General features: G+C 57.6%; 2 protein-coding genes across 13 annotated transcripts; both read right to left on the bottom strand.

Moving 5' to 3' along the window:
* Positions 1 to 406: 406 nt before the first annotated feature.
* QARS1 (glutaminyl-tRNA synthetase 1) lies at positions 407 to 7879 on the bottom strand. The gene is made up of 24 exons (XM_004018470.5): positions 7739 to 7879; positions 7438 to 7585; positions 6959 to 7068; positions 6741 to 6816; positions 6467 to 6531; positions 5864 to 5917; positions 5678 to 5738; positions 5266 to 5337; positions 4288 to 4373; positions 4031 to 4117; positions 3490 to 3589; positions 3297 to 3375; positions 3113 to 3221; positions 2883 to 3013; positions 2684 to 2776; positions 2434 to 2571; positions 2259 to 2346; positions 2026 to 2169; positions 1808 to 1912; positions 1549 to 1641; positions 1307 to 1434; positions 1147 to 1213; positions 944 to 1069; positions 407 to 545 (listed from the first exon to the last, which is right to left on the bottom strand). The coding sequence occupies exons 1-24, from the start codon at positions 7853 to 7855 to the stop codon at positions 495 to 497; spliced, it is 2328 nt and encodes a 775-aa protein (XP_004018519.2). The 5' UTR covers positions 7856 to 7879; the 3' UTR covers positions 407 to 494.
* Positions 7880 to 10129: 2250 nt separating this feature from the next.
* On the bottom strand, positions 10130 to 21417 carry USP19 (ubiquitin specific peptidase 19). 12 transcript variants are annotated; one of them, XM_027957655.3, is made up of 27 exons: positions 21358 to 21417; positions 19591 to 19850; positions 19283 to 19321; positions 18972 to 19100; positions 18753 to 18886; positions 18370 to 18672; positions 18033 to 18249; positions 17748 to 17904; positions 17589 to 17660; positions 17369 to 17484; positions 17047 to 17267; positions 16768 to 16963; positions 16558 to 16691; positions 16290 to 16448; positions 16095 to 16205; positions 15535 to 15645; positions 15350 to 15451; positions 14493 to 14633; positions 14277 to 14395; positions 13941 to 14078; positions 13532 to 13845; positions 13322 to 13432; positions 13014 to 13230; positions 12780 to 12932; positions 12523 to 12683; positions 12264 to 12442; positions 10130 to 10634 (listed from the first exon to the last, which is right to left on the bottom strand). In XM_027957655.3, the coding sequence occupies exons 2-27, from the start codon at positions 19712 to 19714 to the stop codon at positions 10518 to 10520; spliced, it is 3975 nt and encodes a 1324-aa protein (XP_027813456.1). In that variant the 5' UTR covers positions 19715 to 19850; positions 21358 to 21417; the 3' UTR covers positions 10130 to 10517. The 12 variants fall into 12 exon arrangements, with proteins under 12 accessions (XP_027813456.1, XP_027813458.1, XP_027813457.1 ...); XM_027957657.3 differs by having other exon boundaries at positions 17047 to 17261; XM_027957656.3 differs by having other exon boundaries at positions 18370 to 18669.
* Between the last annotated feature and the right edge of the window lie 268 nt (positions 21418 to 21685).

Below are 21685 nucleotides of genomic sequence, written 5' to 3'. Positions count from 1 at the left end.
CCTGATCACCCTCTGTCTCCCCAACTAGATGGTGGACTTAGAAGGCCACCACACAGGTCTTCCTCATTCTGCTGTGCCTGGCACATAGTAGGTGCTCAACAGTTTTGGATGATTGGACTAGGAGCCAGGCCTCTCCATCTGCCTAGGCATGCAGGCAGACACAGACCTTCTAGGTTCCTCTGACACTGGGCTTCCAATGGTGCAGCAGCATCCAGGACCCAGCGTTTCCTCAGACTAGGTGCAGAACGTACCCAGTCAGGCCCAGGCCTCCCCTGGACCACCACCAAGTGCTCCGGTGATTTCAAAGCTGTCAGTACTGCTCTGCTTGCAGTACACCTTCCCTCCGCCCCACGGCATGACTCTAAGGCCCTCAGGTGCTAGGAGAGCAGAGAGAGAATACACAGACTCCAGGGGATTTAGCTGTTCTTTATTGACATGGAGTCTGGGTACCCCTAGCCTCCAAAAGGATGAGGTAGGTCCACAGGACTTGCAGTTCACACTTTTCCTGGGTCCTCCTTCAGTGTGACGGTTCGGTTGAAGACAAGCTGGAGGACAGAGGGGCAAGAATGACCACCAAGCCCAAACCAGGCCAGGAGGCCTGGGTGAGTCTCACCAGACACCCCACTCCAACCCTCACTTCATCCCAGAGGAGCTGAGCACCAAAGAACTCTAGTTCTCAACAACTTTTTGACTTTGGTTAAAGGACTGGCTGGCTCTGGCTCTTCATTTTATAAGAGTTATAACAATCCCTATGCCAGCCTCCTACCTTGAGGAATAAGTAAGGAAGGGTTCATAGAAAATGTTGTACATAGCCTTAACCTCTGAGCCTATTTCCTCCTCAGTGGAACATGGATCCCACTGCAGGTGGGGATGATTAAGTAAGGAAATGTCAGCATAGTGGCAGCTACCACCAGCATTGTGATAGAAAGGTAGATTCAAGCACCTGTCCCTGGTTGCTGTCTGGATCCACGGAAAAGTAACCAAGGCGCTCAAATTGGAACTTGTCGAAGGGCTTTGCCAGGGCCACAGAACAGTCCACTAACGCAGCCTCCACCACTTGTAGCGAGGCCTGTGGGCAGAGAACTCAGGTGGCTATCGAGCCAGAAAGGAGGCCCACCACCCTCACCCCATACCCCATGAGCCTACCGGGTTCAGGTCACTTAAGAATCCACCGGGCACCTCAGCAGGATCCTCGGGGTTCTTGTGCTGAAATCTGTAGCCAAAGTAAAGGTCAGACTGCGCTGGGCAGCCACAGCAAGCAATGCCCATCTCATAACCTGCCCCAACCCCAGCTCTGTTCACTCACAGTCGCTCGTAGAGGCGGATCTCACATGTCAGAGGCTGTGATACCCAGTGAATAAATGCCTTGGGCTTTTCACCAGCATCTGCGTGCCTGCAGGTCACCTTGAGGCTTTCCACACAGCCACTGGGGCCCTGGGAAGTCATGGGGCCTGCAATCAGACTTGGACCCCACTACCAGGACTGCAGGCTGCACCAGATCCTCACCCCAGCAGGCACTGCAGCAGGAAGCCTGCAGCTGGCTCTCACCTTGACAACATGCTGCAGCTCGATGACGTAGCCTGTATGCCTCAGGCCCACGGGCTGGCCCCATGCCAGGCGCTTATAGCCTGGCTCTGGCTCCTAGAAGTAGGAAGGTGGAGAAACACAAGAGGCTACAAGGGCCAGGCAGGTACAAGAGGCTTCTTCCACCCCTATGTCTAGCAGAGGTTGATTTGAAGAAGGGATGATGGGCCCTCAGGACTGAGCTCAGGAGCAAACCGGACCCTTCATCCCACCCCCAATTCACCTCTTTGAAGTCCGTCCTTTCAATGAAGACATTGGATCCAAAGGGAACCTGATGGAAGCCCTTGGTCTCATCAGCTGGGAAGTTGGGCACCTGGATGTCCAAGGCCTGGAGCAGGAGAAGTGTCTGAGTCACACTAGGCACTGGGATTCCCACACCCAAATGCAGGTGCACACCCCCTGCCGCTCCCCCAACACACACACACCTTGAAGGAGACTTACCTTGGCAGCAGGAAAATTGGTGATGACCACCTGTAATGGCTCCAGCACAGCCATGGCCCGAGGGGCCGTGTCATTCAGCACATCACGCACACAGGCTTCTAACAGATGTGGTTCCATTGTGGTCTGTGCCACTGTCACTCCCACCTAGCAGGAAAGGTCAGCTTCAGTCGCAGCCATAACCACACACTGCTGTGCTCAGCCCCCAGCTGCCCACCCAAACCACTGGGCTATACCCGAGCACAGAAGTTGTTGATGGCCTCGGGCGGAAAGCCCCGGCGTCGTAAGGCTGTGAGCGTGAAGAGCCGGGGATCATCCCAATCCCTGTGGGCAAGGAGGGGATGAGAAGGCCGTTGGCAGCACATGCTACTAGTGCCGCCAACCTTCGATAAGCCAAAAAGCCACACGTACCGCACAGCGCCAGCTGCCACAAGCTGGAGAATCTTCCTCTTGGAGACGACAGCATAGTGCAGATTGAGGCGGCCGTACTCCCACTGCACGGGACAGTAGACATCCAGCGCGTTGCACAGCCAGAAGTAGGAGGAGCGTCTGCGGTGGGAGGGCAGAGTCAGGGCTGGCCACCTCCAACCCGGGACAGACTGCAGGAAGGGCCGCTGGAATCCCACGGGCCCTCCCCTCCCCATGGGCCCAGCTCCCTCACCGGGCCTGGAATTCCTTGGTGCAGAGCGAGTGGGTGATGTGCTCGATGGAGTCACAGAGACAGTGCGTGTAGTCGTAGGTGGGGTAGATGCACCTGCAGGGCACAGACAGTGGGCCCCACCATCCAGCCCCACTCTGCCCGACCCTCGGCCCACCCGCCACCCCACAACTGCGCAAGCCCACCCCGAGCTCACGCTCACCAGGTGTCCCCTGTGCGGTGGTGCGGCGTGTACTTGACGCGGTAGGCCACGGGGTCCATCTTGCCATCCTCCATCACCAGCTTCATCCGCAATGTGGCCTCACCCTCAGCAAACTTGCCCTTGCGCATTGCCTGAGCGGGAACAAGGGTTCCGGCTGCAACTCAGCCTGATGGCATCTCATTCCCAGCATTCTGGCCCACTGAGACCCAACTGCACCCCCAGATCTCCACCTCAAAGAGCAGCAGCGACTCCTCTGTGGGACGGTCTCTCCAGGGTGAGGGAAGTGTGTTGTGGCCTTTGAGCTCCTCTCCTCGCTGGTGGCACACATAGGCCTGACCCCTATGAGGAAGGGGTGTGAATGCCCGGCATGACTGTACCCTGGTCAGCCTGTCTGGCTCCATACCGTGGCCTCACCTGCAGATAAGCTCCACAGCCCAGGCATACAGCTGGTCAAAATAATCGGAGGCATATGTCACCTTGTAAGGGGTGTAACCTGGGGGACAATGGGACAGTATTAGCAACCAGTCAGGAGCACCCAATGGCAGGCTGTGGCCTGGGGAGAGGCCCATGGATAATCAGTTCGGCCCAGGCCCTCCCCAGCCCATACCCAGCCAGGCCACCATGTCGTAGATGGCAGTGAAGAATTTTGCTTCCTCTTTCTCAGGGTTGGTGTCATCAAAGCGCAGGAAACAGATCCCATTGTTGGCCTAGGAGAATTGCAGTATCTGTGAGCTCCTGTTATCATCAGCTCCTACAATCCAGCTCATCAAACTGGGAGCTTCTCAGAGCTCACCCATGTCAGAATTAAAAATATCTTTCACTCACCTTCCTGTATCTAAATGCCCTAAAAAAGGCATCTTATACTAATGTGAGATACAACATACTCTCATCCTAACTCCGAGAAGCAGCACTGGGAATTTCCCCAGATTTGAACTTACTGCCTCACCAAGATCTTTTTCTCAATGAGCCCAATTGGGTGGATTCTGAGGTATCTGTCACACATTTCTAGGTATCCCCTTCAAGGCCTCTTTCTGCTCTGGGACACTTTATGGGAGCAGCAAGAAAAGTAGGGACAGACACCCCTCTGGTACCTGCTCATGGGAGCAGCAAGCGGTCAGCCTGCTTGCCAGATCCCCAGACACACTCACCTTGGCATAGCCAAAATTGAAATTGATTGCTTTGGCATGTCCAATGTGCAGGATTCCATTGGGCTCTGGCGGGAACCGGGTACGAACCTGAGATTAGGGGAATGGGCGCAGAGGAAGCAGGTGAGACCTCAGACTACACTAAAGGATGACCCTTCCTAGGGAGGCCATCATGACAGGTAAGGTGGAGTAGCATGTAGGCAGCCCAAACCGCAGGCAAGTCACGATGGCATAGCTTGCCTGCCAATACTGCCACTCACCTGTCCTCCAGTGATCTCCAGGTGCTGCTTTAGTAGATCCATGGTATGAGGAGTGGTCACATAGCCCGGGGTCTTGTAGTTCTCACCTGCCAGGGCCAGAACAAGCCTGATGACACCAGGCTACAGCCCAGGGCTTCCAACCCCAGGGACGTGGCTATAAGAATTGCTACTAAGACCCAGCCCTCCACAAGAAAAAGAACCTCTCTTACAATATTGAGAATGTCAACTGGTGAAGCCATATGGAAAATAGTATGGCGGTTCCTCAAAAAACTAAAAAGAGTTGCATATGAATCAACAATCTTACTTGTGGGCATGTATCCAGACAAAACTATTATTTGAAAAGATACACACACCACTACACTCAAAGCATTCAATAGCCTTGTCTTGGTTACATTTAATAGCCTTAACTTGGCTACATTCAATAGCCAAGACATGGAAACAGCCTACATGTCCATCGCCAGATGAATGGATCAAGAGAATGTGGTACATAGATACAATGAAATATTACTCAGCTATCAGAAAGAATGAAATAATGTCATTTGCAGCAACATGGATGGACTTGACGAGACTGTCATACTAAGTGAAGAAAGTCAGAAAAACAAATACCATATGATACCACTTACATGTGGAATCTAAACACCACCACAAACGAACATACCTATACAACAGACTCACAGACACAGAGAACAAACATGTGGTTTCCAAAGGAGAAGAGGGGAAAGGGTGAGAGATAATGGGAGTCTGGCATCAGCAATGTAAACTATAATATGTAGGATGACCAAACAACAAGGTCCTATGGGATAGCACAAGGAATTACATTCAACATCCAGTGATAAACCACAATGAGAAAGAATGTGAAAAAGAACAGATAACTGAGTCGGTTTGTTGTACAGCAGAAATTACACATTATAAACCAACTATACTTCAATAAAATTGAAAAGATCCAGCCCTCCATAGAGTTTCAATCTGCCTGCTCACCAGGTTTGTGGAACTTCAGTGCCTCGCCTCGGAGCTGCTCCATCAGAGACAGGGTCTGAACAACAGCCTCGCCTGCAGAGAAGAACCAAGGAAAACTTAATTCTCTGGATACAGCTATCACATCCAGCCCAAGGAGGTGCCTGTCAATAGTATCCATATCCTATAACCAGAACAGAACCAAGCAGTCCCCTCTTCCTCCAACCCCAGAAACAAGAGATACACAGCCAGAGTCCTCAGGCCTCTGGCTAGTTTCGGAGTAAAGGAAAGGAAGGAAACACCGGAAATTCCAGTCTTGCAGCAGAAGACAGACTTGAGTAAATGACGGCCTGAGGAGACGGGGCTGTAAAGATCCACCAGGTGGAAAACCCAGAAAGCAGGGAGCTGAACACGACAGGAGCCTCAAGCCTCTCACCATTCTCCACCACATCCTTTGCTGTCCTTCGGTCTGTCTCTCCTGGCCGAGCCTTTGCCACCTGAGAGAAGTTCAAAAGATGGTCAAGGTCTTAGGATTACTGGATTCAGATACCCCCTTCCCCAACCTGAAGTTTCACCCTACCCTACCTCATCCCCAGGGACCCCAGACAATGCTCAGTCCCACCTTGGGCTTCTTCTCCAGATCAGTCTCCGTCTTGGGACCCAGAAGATGGAGGACCTGAGCAGAGACCAGAGTCAGAGCTGGGACAGGATGCCACGACTTATCCCACCCACACACCCACCAAAAGGCTCCTGGGCCTATTTACCGGCACCGCCTTGAAAAACCTACCTAGCCCATCCCACCTCTGCTCTTCACATGTTTCTGTGGCCTCAAATACTCTTTCCCTCCTGAGGGTCCAATTAGGCTCAGGTAACACAAACAGCCATTTACACAGAGGAACTGTGGGCCCAGCATCGAGGTAAGCCATCTACCTCAGCCATCACCCTCCTGTGATTCTCTGCCAGCATCCTGAGATGAAGGCCACATCACCCCTATTTACAAGATGAGGAAACTGAGGTTCAGAGTAAAGCAACTCACCCCAAATTAGGCATAACCCAGGGGCCCGAGTCTTTGATTGTTCGCCAGATGCTCCTCCCTCTACCCTAGGCACTACTATCCACCATGAAAACAGAAATAGGCTCTCTTGCCCTCCCAGCCCCGTGTACCCCTCAGTGGACTCGACATTCTGGCAGGGCCTTTGCCTGCTTCAGCTCAAGAGGCACCCACCTGCATGTCTACTTCATGCTTGATCATTTTGCCATCTGCCCACCTGAGTGCAGCCCGAGCCTCTCCTAGAAACAAGGATAGAAGGAGATGCAAAAAGGCAAAGCAGGGCATTTCCCACCCGCTTTCCCAAGAAAAGGGCCCGGCTGACCTCAGAAACCAGAGCGAGACCACTTCTAAGGTGCTCCTATTCCTCCTCCCACCCCCCTCTCACTCATCCCCAGAAGAAAAGGCATGTCCCGCAAGAACACAGTCCCTTGCCCCAGGCCCTGCTCACCCATCAGCAGCCCCATGTTGAAATGGTAACGCTCTACCAGGAGCTTGGCTCGGTGGCGATTTATGGCAGCCTCCACCTACAGAAAGCCAAACCGTGTGGTTCAGAAATGCTCCGGGAACCCACACTCTCACCCTGGGGTCTCCCTGATTGGAAAAGTTGAGCCACTTCTGTTCAGGGTCAGTCCTAAGGAGGCAACTGACGGCTGGGGAAAGACTCACGGCCTCTTCAATCTGTTCTGGGGTCACCACAACACCCACACCGCATTCCTGCTCAAAATCCTCAGTATTGATGGGATCCAAGGGATGACTCTGCACATACTCAAGGGCAGCTGAAAAAGAAGAGTGGACCAATTTATGGCATCTCAGCTCCAAGAAATAGGAAGACAGGACCCTAATCCATCCAGAAAACCCCAATAAATTTGGCTTCTGGGAAATTAAGTCGTGCCCCTCTAGAGAAGCTCTGAGGCCTCAGGAAAGAAGCGTGTGTTCTGAGGGAAGTTCCTCATCAGACCTAGGTTTCTTTAAGTCAGTCTCACCGGAGGTGGCCCTCTCCATCTGTCAGTGCCAGGGCCTGGGTTTAGAGGGGAAGGCAGAACTAGTAATCTAGAGCGACACCGAGGGACTTCTCAGAAGGGACAGAAAGAGGTCTGGGCTGAGAGAAGTTTGAGTTGGAAGCGCAGGTCAGGGAGGGGTCTCACCGCTCAGCTGGGTCTCAGTGTGGATCTTCCTACTGGCTATGTAGCTCACGAGGAAAGAAAGGCGCCGGGGATCCCGGAGTCGGGAGGCCAAGCCGTAGAGCAGGGTCCCGGTAGCCTTGTCGATGGAAGAGCCCAGAGTCTGCTGCGCCTGGGGTCAGAGGGGTCAGAGATGTCAGAGATAAGCCCCACGCCCAGTAAGAAAAGCCTGGGCAAGACAAGGTGGGCTGCTTGGGCTTGGGACCCGACCCGGCACTGCGCTGGGGCACAATCGGCAGCCGGGACCAGGGACTTAGGTTCGCACCTGGGTAGCCGCCTCGCGTAGCTGCGCGCTCAGAACCGTGTTCTTGAGCGTTTCGCGGGCCTTCTGCTCGCTCAGGCCGAGGCCAGTGAAGAGCGACAAGGAGTCCAGAGCCGCCATTGCTGGGACGCCGGAAACCGAAAGAAAACTTTGGGGCCAATCTGCACGTTGGCATTAGCCCACGGACCAATAGGAAAGCGATACTGTCAGGGAGAGCCAATAATCTCCTTCCTTGGCGGGAGGGGGTGGGGCTGTCTAGGGTTATTAGCTCCATTTAAAGGGCAGAGGGCGCCTTTCCGGGCGCTTCACTTCCGCCTTCGTGCTGCGGGTCCCCAGAAAGGGTAGTGGCGACCGGACGTTTAGGAGGTGCTTTGCCGCGGATCAGGAAACAAACATAGACATGGCCCTTTGCTCTTCGACTTTTCCTTTTCAGCCCTGGAACCCTCGGGACCATCCCAGTTCTGTTCTTGGGAATATGTGAGTCCCTATCATCTTTCTGATGTCACAGCTTTGGAGTTGTCATGGAAACAGTTGAACAAAATGAAGCCCGGGAAATCCTGTCAAAGACTCCAGAGAATGTCTGAAATGGCCCATATGATGGGCCCCAGTAGTCTGACACTTCACTTCTTGAGCACCCAGCTGGGCACACACCTGGCTGGGAGGCACCTCAAAAAGTTTTGTGATGATTTGGTTTAAAATCCCCTGGGAATTCCCTGGTGATCCAATGGTTAGGACTCTGCAGCTCACTGGTGAAGGCCTGGGTTTTCGTCCCTGGTCGGGGAACTAAGATCCCACAAACCACACAGTGTGGCGAAAAACAACCACCACCTGTCATACTTAGCACCCTTACCAAAGCATGCATGTCAGGAGAACCACAAGATCAGAGCTTGAAATTCATATTTAGGTGTTGGACAGGATGTTTCATCAAAGCTGAGATAAGGTGGGACAGAGGAGGAAACAAGAATAGGCTGATAATGCAGAAGCAGCAGTGGCCACAGTGCTGAGGCTCACAGAAGCCTTGTGCAGAGGCCCGGCCCAGGGAACTGTCATGGGGCAGGCTCAGCAGCAGCAGAGCTATGGTCAGAGGTGGACAGAGCCTCGAGCAGTGCATCCAGCATATGCAGACCCCCAGGGTCCAGACACTTGGGGCTGCACCCAGTGAAGGCCCAGGACAATCCTGTTGCAGCCCACACCTAGCAGACCCTCCCTCCAGCAGTGTGTCAGTACCAACACCCAGCTTGGCAATTCCACCACTACTGCAGGGCCTCACACCCAGCTCTCCAGGCCCCTCTCCATAACCAGTAACCCCACATGGTCCTTGTGCTATCATTCCAATAGAAAATAACCAACTCTGGTCACTAGGTTAGCTTTCTCCAGGAGCTCCTGCTCACTACCACCCCTAACTCCAGCCAAGGCTGAGGGCTACTAGCAGGGCCCACATGCTGAGCTTATCATATATATAACACTGACCCCTCAGGCTTGGGGGCAGGGATGGACCACTGCGGTTGCAGGGCCCTGCCCCACCCTTCCCAGCCTTACACTCTTTCTGGCTCGCTTGAACACCTGCCTATGACTACTGTGTTGCTCCCCATCCCCCTCCAGCTGGAGTTACCCACTCCTAACCCTGTGCAGTTGGAGATGGAAGTCTCATGAGACTTGCCCTTGCCTTGCAGTATGTGTGCACAAAGGCAAGTGTGCTGGGACAAGCCTGCTGACCCACTGTGGGCAAACAGCCTGGGATACCTGCCAGAAGCCAAAGTCTCAGGGAATCAAGGGAGGAAATGGCCTGGCAGGGGCCTGCACCCTCCGTTCCACAGGAAGCCAGCCAAGATTAGCTCTGGTCCTCTCTGCCTATCCTTTTGGAGCAGGGCCTCCTTCCCCACAACCCAGTTTTTTTCCTGCTCTATTCTCCCAAGGGATCCAAATGTTTTGCAAACTACAGCAAAGACAGACCTGAGAAAAGGAGGGACTTCCCTCCACCCACATGTCCTTCCTGTTCCCCAATAAGTCCTTCCTGGCCTGCTATCTGGTTGTCAGCCCCAGTGCCTACACCTTTTACTCCATGCTGTCAGCTTCTGGAGTTTCATGGGGTACAGTCCATCCCTTGGGTCTGAGGTACTGATGTTGCCAACCATAGCTGCCTCCAGGCAGGACTCAGAATCAGTGGAATCAAAGGGCAGAAGTCAGGCCCCAAACATCTGCTGGGACTGGGGGCTTGGCTTTATGACCCAAAGGGCCTGAAATGGAACCTCATCATCTTTCCTCAGACCAGAGCACTTTACAGGATCTTTGACACACACTCACTCACTCACTCACTCACTCACTCACACACACACACAGCAGATGCTGCAAAGGGGAGGTGGCCACAGGACCTAGTGTATCACAGTGACTAAGTCTGCTTATTTGTCATTTATTTTTAAAATATATTTAAACAGCAGCAATCACTTCCAAAATGCAAAAAAAAAAAAAAAAAATTACAGTTTTTTAGAATAAAATTATAACGTTTATAATGCGAGTGAGAAAGAACCGAAGGTACAACTGAGACTCAAACCACGCAGCACTGGGGGTGGCTGGAGTAGCCAAGGCCCACTGGTTGGGGGTGGGGGTGGGGGTCAAGGTGACAAGAGGTCCCAACCTGCGAGGCTTCCACCCTCAAATCATCCCCCCCAACTCCCCATTGACGAAGCCAGTGTCCTCTAGGTTAGAGAAGGAGAAGCGGCAAAGCGCTGGCCCTCTGGGGGGGAATCCCACAAGCCCAGTCCCCCCACCAGCCAGGGACCTGCTAATCGACCTCCTCCATGTTGCTGTAGGTGGGGGCTGGGCGGTCCACAGGGGGGACGAAGCGTTCAGGGGCTGTCCGCGTGGGGGCCACCTCGGGGGCCTGGCCAGGGCCTAGTCCCTGCAACAGAATATGAGGACAGGGGTTGGGGGCTGCCCAGTATGCCGCCTGGCATCCCGGGGGTGCTGGCTTGGAGCCCTAGCACCCAGGGGAAGGCCCCAAGGCAGGCGCAGACAGCAGCGGCGTTGAGACAGAGAGACGAGATCGGGCCTGAACAGTCTCGCTTTATTAACACTTTAAATACAAGAAGCTGCTTGGGTAGGGCTAAGCCCCAGGTCAAGGGTAGGAGCAGCAGGACAAACGGACAGACAACTGGACGGGATACCCACCCTGGGATGCTCTGCCCCTGCAAGAGCCACAGTCCCAACCCTGTCCCCTCAGAGGAGTCCACTGAGCCCCAAGTCAGTCCCCACCACAGAGGCAAGCGTAGCCTGGCGGGGAAGGTAGGCAGACCAGCTCACAGCAGCTGCCTGCCGATGAGCTCATCTCCAGGGGCTCTGGGATACCAGAGGATAGAACACGTTGAGCACAAGGGCCACCAAAGCTGCCACGGTGCCCAGAACAAAGTATCGGAGACAGCCCTCGTCTGGTGTGGTAGGGCCACGTGGCGGGGGGCCCACCCAGTCTTGGGGCCCCCAGGGACCCAGAGGCGCAGGCCCCTCGGGTACTGGCTCCTCCTCGGCCTCCAGCTCCTGCCAAATCCGGGAAGCCTACGGTGTGCGGAAACGGCCATCAGCGCCCAGGGCAGGGGAGAGTGGGGAGGGAGACCCAGTGTCCCTAAGACCCCTGGCCACAACAGTCCCACCCAAGGTAACTGGCGCTAACCCCCTACATCCCAGGTCAGGCGGCACAGAGGGCAAGCAGGAGCCAAGTGGGTCACTCGCCAGGTTGTTGAGACTGAGAGCACCATGACAGGTGAACCCTGACAGCACTGTGGCCTCAGGACACCCCGCAGTGGACATGCAGCTTCCCCGCTGGGGTGCAGTTAGAGTTGGGGGTTAGCCAGTCAGTGTTTTAGCCCAGGCTTCCCACAGACGAGACTGGCTCATGGAGGACGTAACTGCCAACCCCAGAGTCATCTCCTGGCTCCCTCCCACCCACGTACAGATCCTGATCACGGTCTCAGAGTCTGCGCATAGAGAGCTCAAGGGAGAGCAGTGCCAGGAGGAGACTAGTCCAGGAAAGAGTTGGGGCTGTGCCCACCAACCAGGCCTGGGACCCACATCAGCAAGAGCGACAGAAGATTGTGAAAGCCCAGCAGGAACAGATGCCCACCTCAGAGACGGGGACGGCCACACAAGGCTACGGCCTGCTGGCACAGCCCTGGCCTGAATGCATGTCAGACCTCAGGGACAGTCATGAGAGAGGGTCTGTGGGCCACCGTGTGGGGAGCAGCAGAGGGAAAGGTGGGAGTGTCAGGTACAGTCCATCCACAGCCTGGTGAAGTCTGTAGCAGCTCCTGGTCTGTATCTGATGCACACGCCAGTGGCCACGTGTTGGTGCGTATGTGCCTAAGTGTCCCTCCAGCCGGTAATGGCTCTGGCTAAGGTTATGATGTAAGGGAACCCCATCTGCGGCTTAAAAAGCCCAGGGCTTTAGGGGCTGAAGGAGAAGAAGCTGTGCTCTACGCGACTCCCCACCCCAACATCTGAGAGTTGGGCGCCCCTGTGAAGCCTCCCTGTGCCTCACCTGGCTGGCAGCTGACTCAGCTGCAGGGCCCAGGTCAGGGTGGTGCTCAGAGTGACCTGCCCGGGGGGGCCTCTCCACGGGAGAGTTCCGCCGGCGGTAGAAGAGGACATAGGCGTAACGCGTCACCACCTGGCTCTCGTCTACCGTTGTCACCGTGCTGTCATCAAACAGGCGCCAGCCTACGGCAAGGCGAGGAGAGTGTGAACAGGAACTGCGCCACCACCCCTCCCGTCCGTCCTGTCGGCGCGTGTGCCCTCACCCACGTCGCTGCGCTGGCTGCTGCGGTCGTTGGGTAGGCGTGCACAGGCAGTGTAGTGGCCGCCGATCATGCCCCCGTAGTGGTTGATGACGGCGTACAGGTCGTAGCTGGGCAGCTGCTCCTCTTTCTGACCGATACAGAACTTGCCCAGGTCCAGGTTCCTGCGGAGCCGGCCCGAGAGCGGTCAGCTGGTCAGCAGGTGCCCCTCCCCGCCGCCGCCACCAGCCCTGACTGCAGGCAGCAGAGCCCTGGCTCACCGGACGGGGAACTCCACCAGGTCGTTGATCTTGTCACGCCAGATAAAGCTGCGAAAGGAGAAGCGCTTGAGCTGCACGATGAGCACGTTGGGCAGGCGCCACAGCAGCAGCTGCTTGGAGGCCTCGCGGTGCTGTTTGCACTGCGGGCAGTACCTGTGGGGGGATGGGGCATGGTCAGGGGCAGCAGAGCGCCCAGCGCCCCCGCCCCCCACCTGCCGGCCATCCTGGCCTCACCAAGCCTCCTCCGGTGCCAACACCTCCGGCCGTGTGAAGAGGTTGAGGCACTGGTCCAGCGTGAAGTGGCCAGCACGGGCAGCCTCGCCAGCAGACCCAGGGTCCTCAGCGCACTCCAGCTCCTTGGAGGCCACCAGCACGAACTCCTGCAGGCGCTCGTTGTTGCGCCAGACCAGGGCCAGGCTGCAGTCGTCCCCCAGCTCCAGTGGGACGTCTCCTAGAAACGGGCAAGGAGGGGAGTCATGCAGCTGTGGAGAGCCGCCAGCCCAATCCACGCCAGGGCTTCCCCGCCTGACGGCCTCAGACACCTTTGTCCTCTAGCCGCTGCTCTCGGTTCGATGCATCAATTCTGTAGATGAAGAACTGGGGAGTGTGGGCACTCAGGGCTTCACTTGGGTGTTGGTACCCGGGCACAGCAGCTGAGAAAGGACACGATAATCGGAGCTCTCCTGTCTACCAGGGCCTGACCCAGCTCTCCCCTACCTTCCCTACCCCAGAGCCTTTCAGCAGACTTTTACCTTCAGGCCGGGACACCCTCTCACCAACAGTCAAGGCGCCAACTTCAATGGGCCCACCGGCCACCATCTCAGAAGAAATGCCGCTGGTACTGGGTACAGGGCCCCGATCAGGGGATGCCCATGCCCGGGAGGCCCCCGTGTCCCCCTCAGCCACAGGGGTCACCAACTGGAGCTCTGGTGGCTGAATGGGGTCCCTGTCACTGTCCCCGGCCTCCAGGGAGCTAGTGGAGAGTAGCGTGGTGCAGCCAGGGCCCTGGGACTCCAAGGCCATGCGGCCGGGCTGGAAGGGCGGCTGGAACACACTCACAGAGTACCTGGCGACGGGCCGCAAAAGCCAGTAAGAATCCAGACCAGCATGGCCGGCGCCTCTGCCTTCCACCCCACCTTAACCCAGCCCCTGGGCACTTACCGGGCATAGCCCTCTAGCAGCTGAGCAAGACGGGCGTAGGTGAGGCGTGAGGCAGGGACACTGACCAAGAAGGGGTAGCCGATGTTCTCGGGGCGGCAGAGGCCCTTGTGGTCAGGCCAGTGGGTTTTCTGACAGAGCCTGGAAGGAAAGTGGAGGGAAGAAGGGAGCTTCAGCCCAACCTCTGCACCAGGGCCAGCCCAGCTTCCCCAGGGGTCTGGGAGAGTGACAGCAGATGGGGGCAGGTAGAGAACTTAAGACACCCCGGCTTTACGTGAAGAAGAGGGAGGGTGGCAGGTGGAAGCATGAGTAGGGACGGGGCAACACGGGAGTCCTCACTGGTTGCAGTAGCCCACGCGGTAGCACCGGGTACAGCGCTTCAGCTTCTCATCCTCTGACTGCTGCTTCCGCTGGCAGGCTGCACACTTGGAGATGGGAATGCTGGGCACCTGGGGACGCTAGGGTGGGTGGCCTGGTTCAGCGAGGGCAGGCGGGACAGGAAGGCTGTCCCCGCCCCCACCAGGACCTTGGGTCAGCAGGGTGGCCCCTACTCACCTGTTGTACCTCTAACACTACCACGCGCTCCTTGGCCAACTCTGGGGATAGCAACTCGAAGCAGAGGAGTGTGTCGGACGGGGACACGGTGTCCAGTGAGTGGGAGGGCAGGAACACACGGTGGAAGCGATTCTTAATCACCTGGGGACAGAGAACACACAGATCTGATGTGAGGACGAGCACTTCCCCTAGCCCTGCTCCAAACCACAACAAGATCTGGCCTTGATCTTGGGTCAGTGAGGACTTGTCAGGGGTAAGAAATATGTGCCTCCATTGGCAGCAGCCTTAGTGCCCAATGGAGTAAGGAGCCTGGTGCATAAAGAGGATGAAAAACCAGGATTAGGACAGCTATGAACCATACCAGCTCTCCACACCAAGGGCCTCAACCCTGCTGTCACCCCAGTGGGCCCTGTGGAGACTGCAACGTGGTTACTCTGGAGGGGCCACCTTCCAAGAAGTGTGCCCCATCCTCTGCCCCTCTGAGGAACAGGACACTGCCAGGCAGCAGCAACACAGATTGGGGAAAACAGGAGGGAGAAGCACGATGCAGAAGAACCAGAGCTGGGGGATGGCTAGTCCTGTGGCCCAAGCTCCTTAGCTGAAGAAGAGCAGCGGGGGGCCAACACCAAGAGGGGAAATATATCCAGATGATGGCAGGGAACTGAGGGCACCTCAGGTGCATCGCCCAAGTGTCTGGTTCCAACCACGCCTCACCCCGCAGCACCCCACCTATCTGTGCAATCACAGGCACGTCTGAGCAGACACATACAGATGCTAACAACTGCACACACGTATCTGCATGCTGCGAACACAGACACACATCCCTGTGCGTAAAGGGCAGGGAAGGACAGACACACCTCCGCCAGACGCAGGTTCTCAGGCTTCACATGGACACTCTGAGATAGGGAGTCCAACACTTCGCTCGCACTGGAGTTCTCCTTGCTGACGCTCACCAGAAACTGTGGTGACAAGAGGAGAGAGTCCGTGGGGGAGGGAGGCCAGGGTCTAGGCCGTAGCCCGGAAGTACGGGCCAAGTTCTCACCTTGATGGGCTTGCTGTGGGGCTCCCGGGCGAAATAGAAGACAGGGAGAACCTTTTGCTTCTGGGGCAAGGGCACCGGCAGGTACAGGAATGGGTCAAAAGTGATGGAGACCTGCAAATGCACAGGTGCCACTGGGTGGCCACAAAGGGAGTGGGGGGCAGGCTGCTGGTGCTCAAAGCGCCCGATCCAGGCCCGGGGACGGCTCTCGGGCCTCACCGCCCAGCCTCAGGCTGAGAAGGCTGGATGGACCAGGAGAACCGGAAGGAGAGAAAAATCCGTTTCTGACGCTCAAGGCCTGCTCCACCAGGCCCCTCCCACGTGCCTTTCCAATTTTTCCCATGCCCACTCCATCTCAGGTCACCCAAAGAGCGCTTTCCCTTCAGTCAGGAAGCCCTCGCAGCCTGACCTCTGCAGCCCACAGGGCCTCAGGCCTCCCCCAAGCTTCTTTGTCCAAATTGTGCCCTGCAGCACCTAAAGGTACCTGTGCCTCTGAGCCCACTCTGAGTAGGCTAACCATGACAAGCTAGAGGGTGTCTTTCTTTCTAGGGAGCCTGTCACACCTTTGCACACACGGGGCACACCAGCTTCGACTTGTACTGGCCCTGAAACAGGTCCACGATGAAGGAGTCATTCCGCATCTTGTGCCGCTGCCAGGCTTCCTCAGCCACCACCTGAGGAGCAGAGTGGTGAGGGCCGATGAGGTCCGGGGGCCGGGACGGACAGGACACAGGCGCGCCTCCGCCCCCAACTCTGACCTCATCAGGCCGCCCATCTGAGTCCACGGTCTCCGTGTAGGGCTTATTCTGAATGCGGTTCAGGTCCTCGTGCAGCCCATCCAGCAGGAAAGCCATGAACTCCTGGGCATCGTGCTGGGCGTAGCCTGTGAACTGGCTGGCCTTGCTTGCCACGATGGCCTGGATACAGGGGCAAGGTGTGAGCCCGGAGCCCCAGCACCCACCGTGCTCCCGGCTGGCTGGCCCTCCCCACCCTCTCCAGCCAAGGGGAGGAGTGGCCACAAATCACCTTTAACTTGGAGGGCTGGAAGGCATGGTGGGTGCCCTTCCACAGCGCCCGGAGCAGCACAGCAAAGCCGATGGCCAGACGCCCACCAGTCCCCAGCGGGTTGTTGTAGTTGATCTCAGCCTCGAAGGAGCGGTCTAGGGACAGCAGCCCAGCAGAGACGTGAGCGGGGGCAGGCGTCCCCCGTCCCCGGGCTCCGGGAGCTGCTCTCACCGTGGAAGAAGTCACGCAGCTCCCGCGTGTTGGACAGAGACTGAATGACACTGTTCATGAAGCAGGTGTTGCCTAGGTTGACGAGGCCAGTGAAGCCCGGCAGACACACCTTCTTCTCTTCCTCCTCCTCTTCCTCCACGCTGTCTCCACTCACCGGGCTGTGGGGCATTGGAGGCACCATACATGTGGGCTTGGGCTGTGGGAGCAAGAGAAGCATGAGAGAGCAGCCCTGAGCTCTCCAGCCTCCAGCCCTGGCCCTCTGCACACCAAGATTCTCACCGACGCCAGGTGTGGCTCTGACTTTGGGGCTACATGCTCCATGGGGGTGCGGGTGGCCACCCCATCGAGGCCTGTGTCCTCAGATCGAGCCTTGGGTTTCTCCTTCTCCACGGCCCGGGCTTCCTCCTGGCCCGTCAAGGGATGGGGTGTACCTCCCGGTGGGGCTGAATCCAGGGGGGATGGACCTGTCGGCACGGCGACCTTTGCACCACCCACTGCACCTTAAAAAGGGGGAATGGGGGGCTGGTGGTTAGCAGCACGTGGCAGGGGGTGGGGGTCCAGGTCCCAAGGACCAGGCAATGAAGGGAGCTCGTGGGCAGACCTCGTGTAGCCGGGGCCTCCAGACCACCCCAGCGCTGGCTCTGCCGCTTGCGGAGGCAGATGTCGATGCGCGAGGCCGTGAAGCAGAAGGTGCACTGCTCGGGCTCGATCAGGTTCCTGCAGGGGAAGGCTGTGCTCAGGGCCTCCGGTGGCCAGACGGCCCAGGGACGTGGACTGCAGGGCAGCAGGACAGGCACAGGGCGGGGCTGGGCACCACCCACCTGAGCTTCACCTGCCAACGGAAGATGGTGTGGGGTCCGCAGCCCGGGTGCAGTCTCAGGAAGTTTCCGTCCCTGCAGGGGTAGGGCAGGAGAAAGAGCATGAGAAGCACTGCCCTGCCTGAAGCACACTGTCTGCCCCGGAGCTGCCCACCCACCCACCTGGTCTGGAAGATAAGCGTGAAGTCCTGCTCACGGAAGAGCACTCGAGAGGTGTCCCTGCGGATTTCCTTCACGTACACGTGCACCACCACTGAGTCCGGCCCCTTCTCATACGAGTCATTCTTGACAAATGCCAGGTTCACCGTGGACTCGGGCTCTATATTGAGATCACAGCTCAGTGCCACTCAGGACAAGTTCCAGCCTGCTCCTATTCTACTCCCTGCCCAGCCACTCACCCACCCAGCAGCTCGAGCTCGGCCTGCCCAACCCCAGCCCCATCTTTACCATCCACCAAGGCCACAGCATCTGCGGCCACTGCCATCTCCTCCTTGGAACGATCGTCCTTCTCGGGGTCTCTGCTTCGGGCCATGGTAGGGGACACTGGGTCGCTCCTGGGGGCTGCTGCCTTCTTTCCTGTCAAAAGTGCTAGATTCTCCTCTGAGCCCAGGAGGCAGGTCTGGGGGGTCAGTGGTGGTACACGGAGCTGTTCCTCAGCCTCAGCCTATTCATGGCGAGATCATGGGCAGGATCAGCCTTGGGTCTGGCAGGCGGCTCCCTCTCCACTGGAGTCCACACCCTTCCCCCTCACCTCCCAACCCCCAAGCAGGCACTCCACTCTCACCTGGGTGGCCGGCTCAGCCAGGAATTGGGGGGCATCACCCTGAGGCCCAGGGCCATCTCTGGCCCCTTCCCCCTCTGGCCCTCTGCGGAGATGCACGGCCCTCTTGGCGCTGGGCCCTGCCTGGGCCCCAGGACCAGCCCCAGCGCCTACCTCACCACGGCCCTGGGCCCGCTTCTGGTTGCGGGCCTCCTGCTTAGCCCGCCGGGGCTCAGGGCCTGGCTCCAGGGCAATGGGAGATGGCTCCTGCCCATTCTCCTGGCACCGCAACCCTGGCACCAACTCCTGGGTCCCTAGAGGTTTCTTCTGCCAGAGATATAGCAGTCAGGCTCTGTCAACTACACTGGGGATCCCTGCCTCTCCCCTCCCACCACTCTGGGACTTACCAGCAGAGAGGGCCACGTAAGCAAAGGCACCTTCTTGGGCAGTGACAGCTGCAGGAGGCCACCTTTGCGAGCCTGCACTTTGGTGCAAGAACTCTCTATCTCGGCATAGAAAACACCACCCCACTGCCGACCATCTGGCAACAGAGTGGAGGAGTCAGCTGGGGCAGGGGATATCAAAGGGCTCACATACACTGCCGGCCTCGGAGCAGAGGGACGTACCTGGGAGCCGCAGCACACAGTCCGTGTCTGTGAAAGCAGCATCAACTTCCTCCAGCCGCACGGGACCAGTTCCCACGCGCAGCTTGACAATCACCTCATCAGCACTCTGCCTCCAATCGAGCCCTAAGTCTATACAGGGAGCAACCAAAAGATTGTGAGGGTCTCGGTGAGCTTCTGGTGAGTATCAGCAGGTACCAGCCACCAGCCCTACTGGAACTGCTCCAGACAAGGGGTATACCCCTGCGGCGCCCACCACCCCTCTCCCACCAACCAAAGCAGTCTAGCATCCAAAAGGCTTACTCTTTACCCACCCTCTTTGGTCTGCTCCTCCCGAGGAGTGAATGCTGACCCTGACAACAAAGGGAAGAACAGGGAAACGAAGATGGACAGGCAGCCTCCGAGACTCGAACACCCCATCAAACACCATGTTGAGGACTTCAGTCAAGTACTACAAACTTCAGAGCTGATGCTGTACCCAGCCTGCCACTGATCCATCTCTCAGCATCAGACGAGGATGGAAGGAAGAACAAAAAGAATCGTCTCCCAACCCCCCCATGTGTATGCTCAATAGGAAGGGAGGAGGAGAAGGCCCCAACGGCTCCAGGAATGCCACTCCCACCTCTCCTAGGATCGCCGTCCTTGCTCTCCTGGTTTGCTCGATCCTTCTGCTTTTTCTTACTGGTTGCCTCCTCCAGTCCTGGGGGCCCTCTCCTTGGGCCTGTGGCGCTGGCCCCACCAGACATCTTGAGCCGCTTGGTCGACAGCCAGAGTGCCCCGGGGTCGGCAACGGCGTCTGGGTCAGGGCTACGACGCTTTCTTCCTGGCCCAGCTATCTTGGCAACTCTTTGTGGACAAATTCTCCAGCAAGGAACAGACAGCCTAACGAGAAGGGAGCCAGTGATCACTACCGAGGGCCGGAGTTTGCTCCCTGGCTACACCCAGGGCTCGGCAACCTAGGACATTTCTAACCCTCCAGAGCAGTGTCTCTCCAATACCTGAGGCAGGCGTGGCTATTCCTAAGGGGGAATAAATAATGAACGTAGGAGCAACCACTTCTGGCTGAGCCTCCTAGATGCTGCCACACAGACCCACAAAGAGAGAAGCCTCACTGAGAAGGAGCCAGGTCAGGGCAGCCATGGCCTGGGACCAGGCTCCTTCATCAATCTGGAGATGAGCCATGGCTCCAGCCCACAGGGCTGGCGCTCTGAGCAGGGTGCTCACTTTTCCTTCACTCTCACTGGCTGCTTAGTCACCACCCAAGAAGTAGGAGGTGGAGGAGGAAGCCAGGAAAGGAGGAGACAGACAATTAAACAGCAGGAAGACCAGGCATTGTAGCTGAAAACAGGCCCAGCCCAGGTGCTACCACTGCCCAGGCACGGTCTTCAGGTTAAGGTGCCCCACCTGCCACATGACAGGTTCCACCCTTCTCTGAACCTGGTACTATGCACTGCTTGCTTCTGTTTTCTTTTTTCCCTATGTCTGAAGAGATTCTGCTCGCCAGCTGCTGTCCTATGCTGAGAAGGTCTTGCAAAAGCTAAGGTGAAAAGGGTATTCAGATGTCACACTTCCCTTTCAGCAATATCCCCACCTCAAGGCGACGAGGTAGAGACTGAAACAGACATTATCCCCTTCCTTCCCAGGTCCGCCCCCTCATCAGCTCTGAGCCAGAGACTTCTACCCAGTTTCCCACAAACCCACAAGGGGATTCTGGGCTATTTCTCCACCCAACATAAAGTTCTCAAAACTAAGATGAGGGTGGGGATGAAGAAGGCGTGTATTCAGGACCCCTGGCAGACCCCAGCACGGCCTGAGACAGTGGCAGGACAGATAGTGACCAGTCTGTGTTCCCCAGTGTGAGTGTGTGTGGGGGGATATGTCGGGGGCGGGAAGAGATTCTTCAATGGGTCAGATGTGGGACTGGTGGGCTGGATCTCCAATGACGACAGATCCAGAGTCGACGGATGGACATCCTCCGCCTCTTTGCTCCCAGGCCCCAGCTGAAGGTCGCGTCCCTCCCTTATCCTCTTGGGACGTTGAGGAGGGAAAGGGGCTGCCTAGAGACCCAAGGTAGCCTAATCCGGCCTCGCCGGGTTACTGACCACAGACCAGAGCCCCAGCCGGGCTGCGACCCAGTTCCAGCCTCCGAACCCCGGGCCCACCACCACCTCCTCCAGGAAGCCGCCCTCACTCGCCGCCAGCCCTCTCGGACACGGCCGGCCGCCACAGGCTGAGTGTAACGGCCCCGCCTGCAGCAGTGGGCCCAGCAGGCCGCCGGACTCGAGGGGTGGAGACTGGACGGCCCGTGACCTTGAACAGGCCGCCCCGGGCCCGCGTTGCGGCCTCCCCGCTCCGGCGCGACAGGCGAGCAGCGGCCAGCCCCACTCACCGAGCGAGGCCGCCGCCGCCGCCGCCGCCAGCCCTCTTCGGGCCTTGGCAACCCGCTCTCGGTTCCGGTTCCGGCGTCAGGTCGGTTCCGGTTCCGGCGCGCCCCTCCCCCGTCCCGGCGCCGCCGCTACCACCTCAGCTGCTTGTTTTGTTTCGACTTCCAGTTACGGCCGCGGGTGGCTGCACGCAGGGCCGGTGACGCACATCCGGCGGGAGCGGGCACGCGGCGCCGGGCAGCTCCGGGGGCGGGCCGAGCGGAGGGGGCGGGGCTCCGGTGCCTGGGCCTCGCTGGGGCCCGGCGGGTGGCCGCCTCTACAGACTCCTCCCAG

This window comes from Ovis aries, chromosome 19 (genome assembly GCF_016772045.2).
Source record: "Ovis aries strain OAR_USU_Benz2616 breed Rambouillet chromosome 19, ARS-UI_Ramb_v3.0, whole genome shotgun sequence".
Taxonomy (NCBI): Eukaryota; Metazoa; Chordata; class Mammalia; order Artiodactyla; family Bovidae; genus Ovis; species Ovis aries.
The sequence above is the reverse complement of the archived record's forward strand: the minus strand, read 5'-3'. Positions and strand labels throughout refer to the sequence as shown.

Coding starts and splice junctions, on each gene's coding strand:
- QARS1 (XM_004018470.5), bottom strand. CDS start 7,855: ATGGCGGCTCTGGACTCCTTGTCGCTCTTCACTGGCCTCGGCCTGAGC. Junction 4,118..4,287: donor TGGAGATCACTGGAGGACAG/GTGAGTGGCAGT, acceptor CCCTAATCTCAG/GTTCGTACCCGGTTCCCGCC. Junction 1,214..1,306: donor ATCCGCCTCTACGAGCGACT/GTGAGTGAACAG, acceptor CTTTGGCTACAG/ATTTCAGCACAAGAACCCCG.
- USP19 (XM_042236229.1), bottom strand. CDS start 19,714: ATGTCTGGTGGGGCCAGCGCCACAGGCCCAAGGAGAGGGCCCCCAGGA. Junction 18,673..18,752: donor TTACGTGGCCCTCTCTGCTG/GTAAGTCCCAGA, acceptor TATCTCTGGCAG/AAGAAACCTCTAGGGACCCA. Junction 16,692..16,767: donor GCTGCGTGACTTCTTCCACG/GTGAGAGCAGCT, acceptor TGCTGTCCCTAG/ACCGCTCCTTCGAGGCTGAG.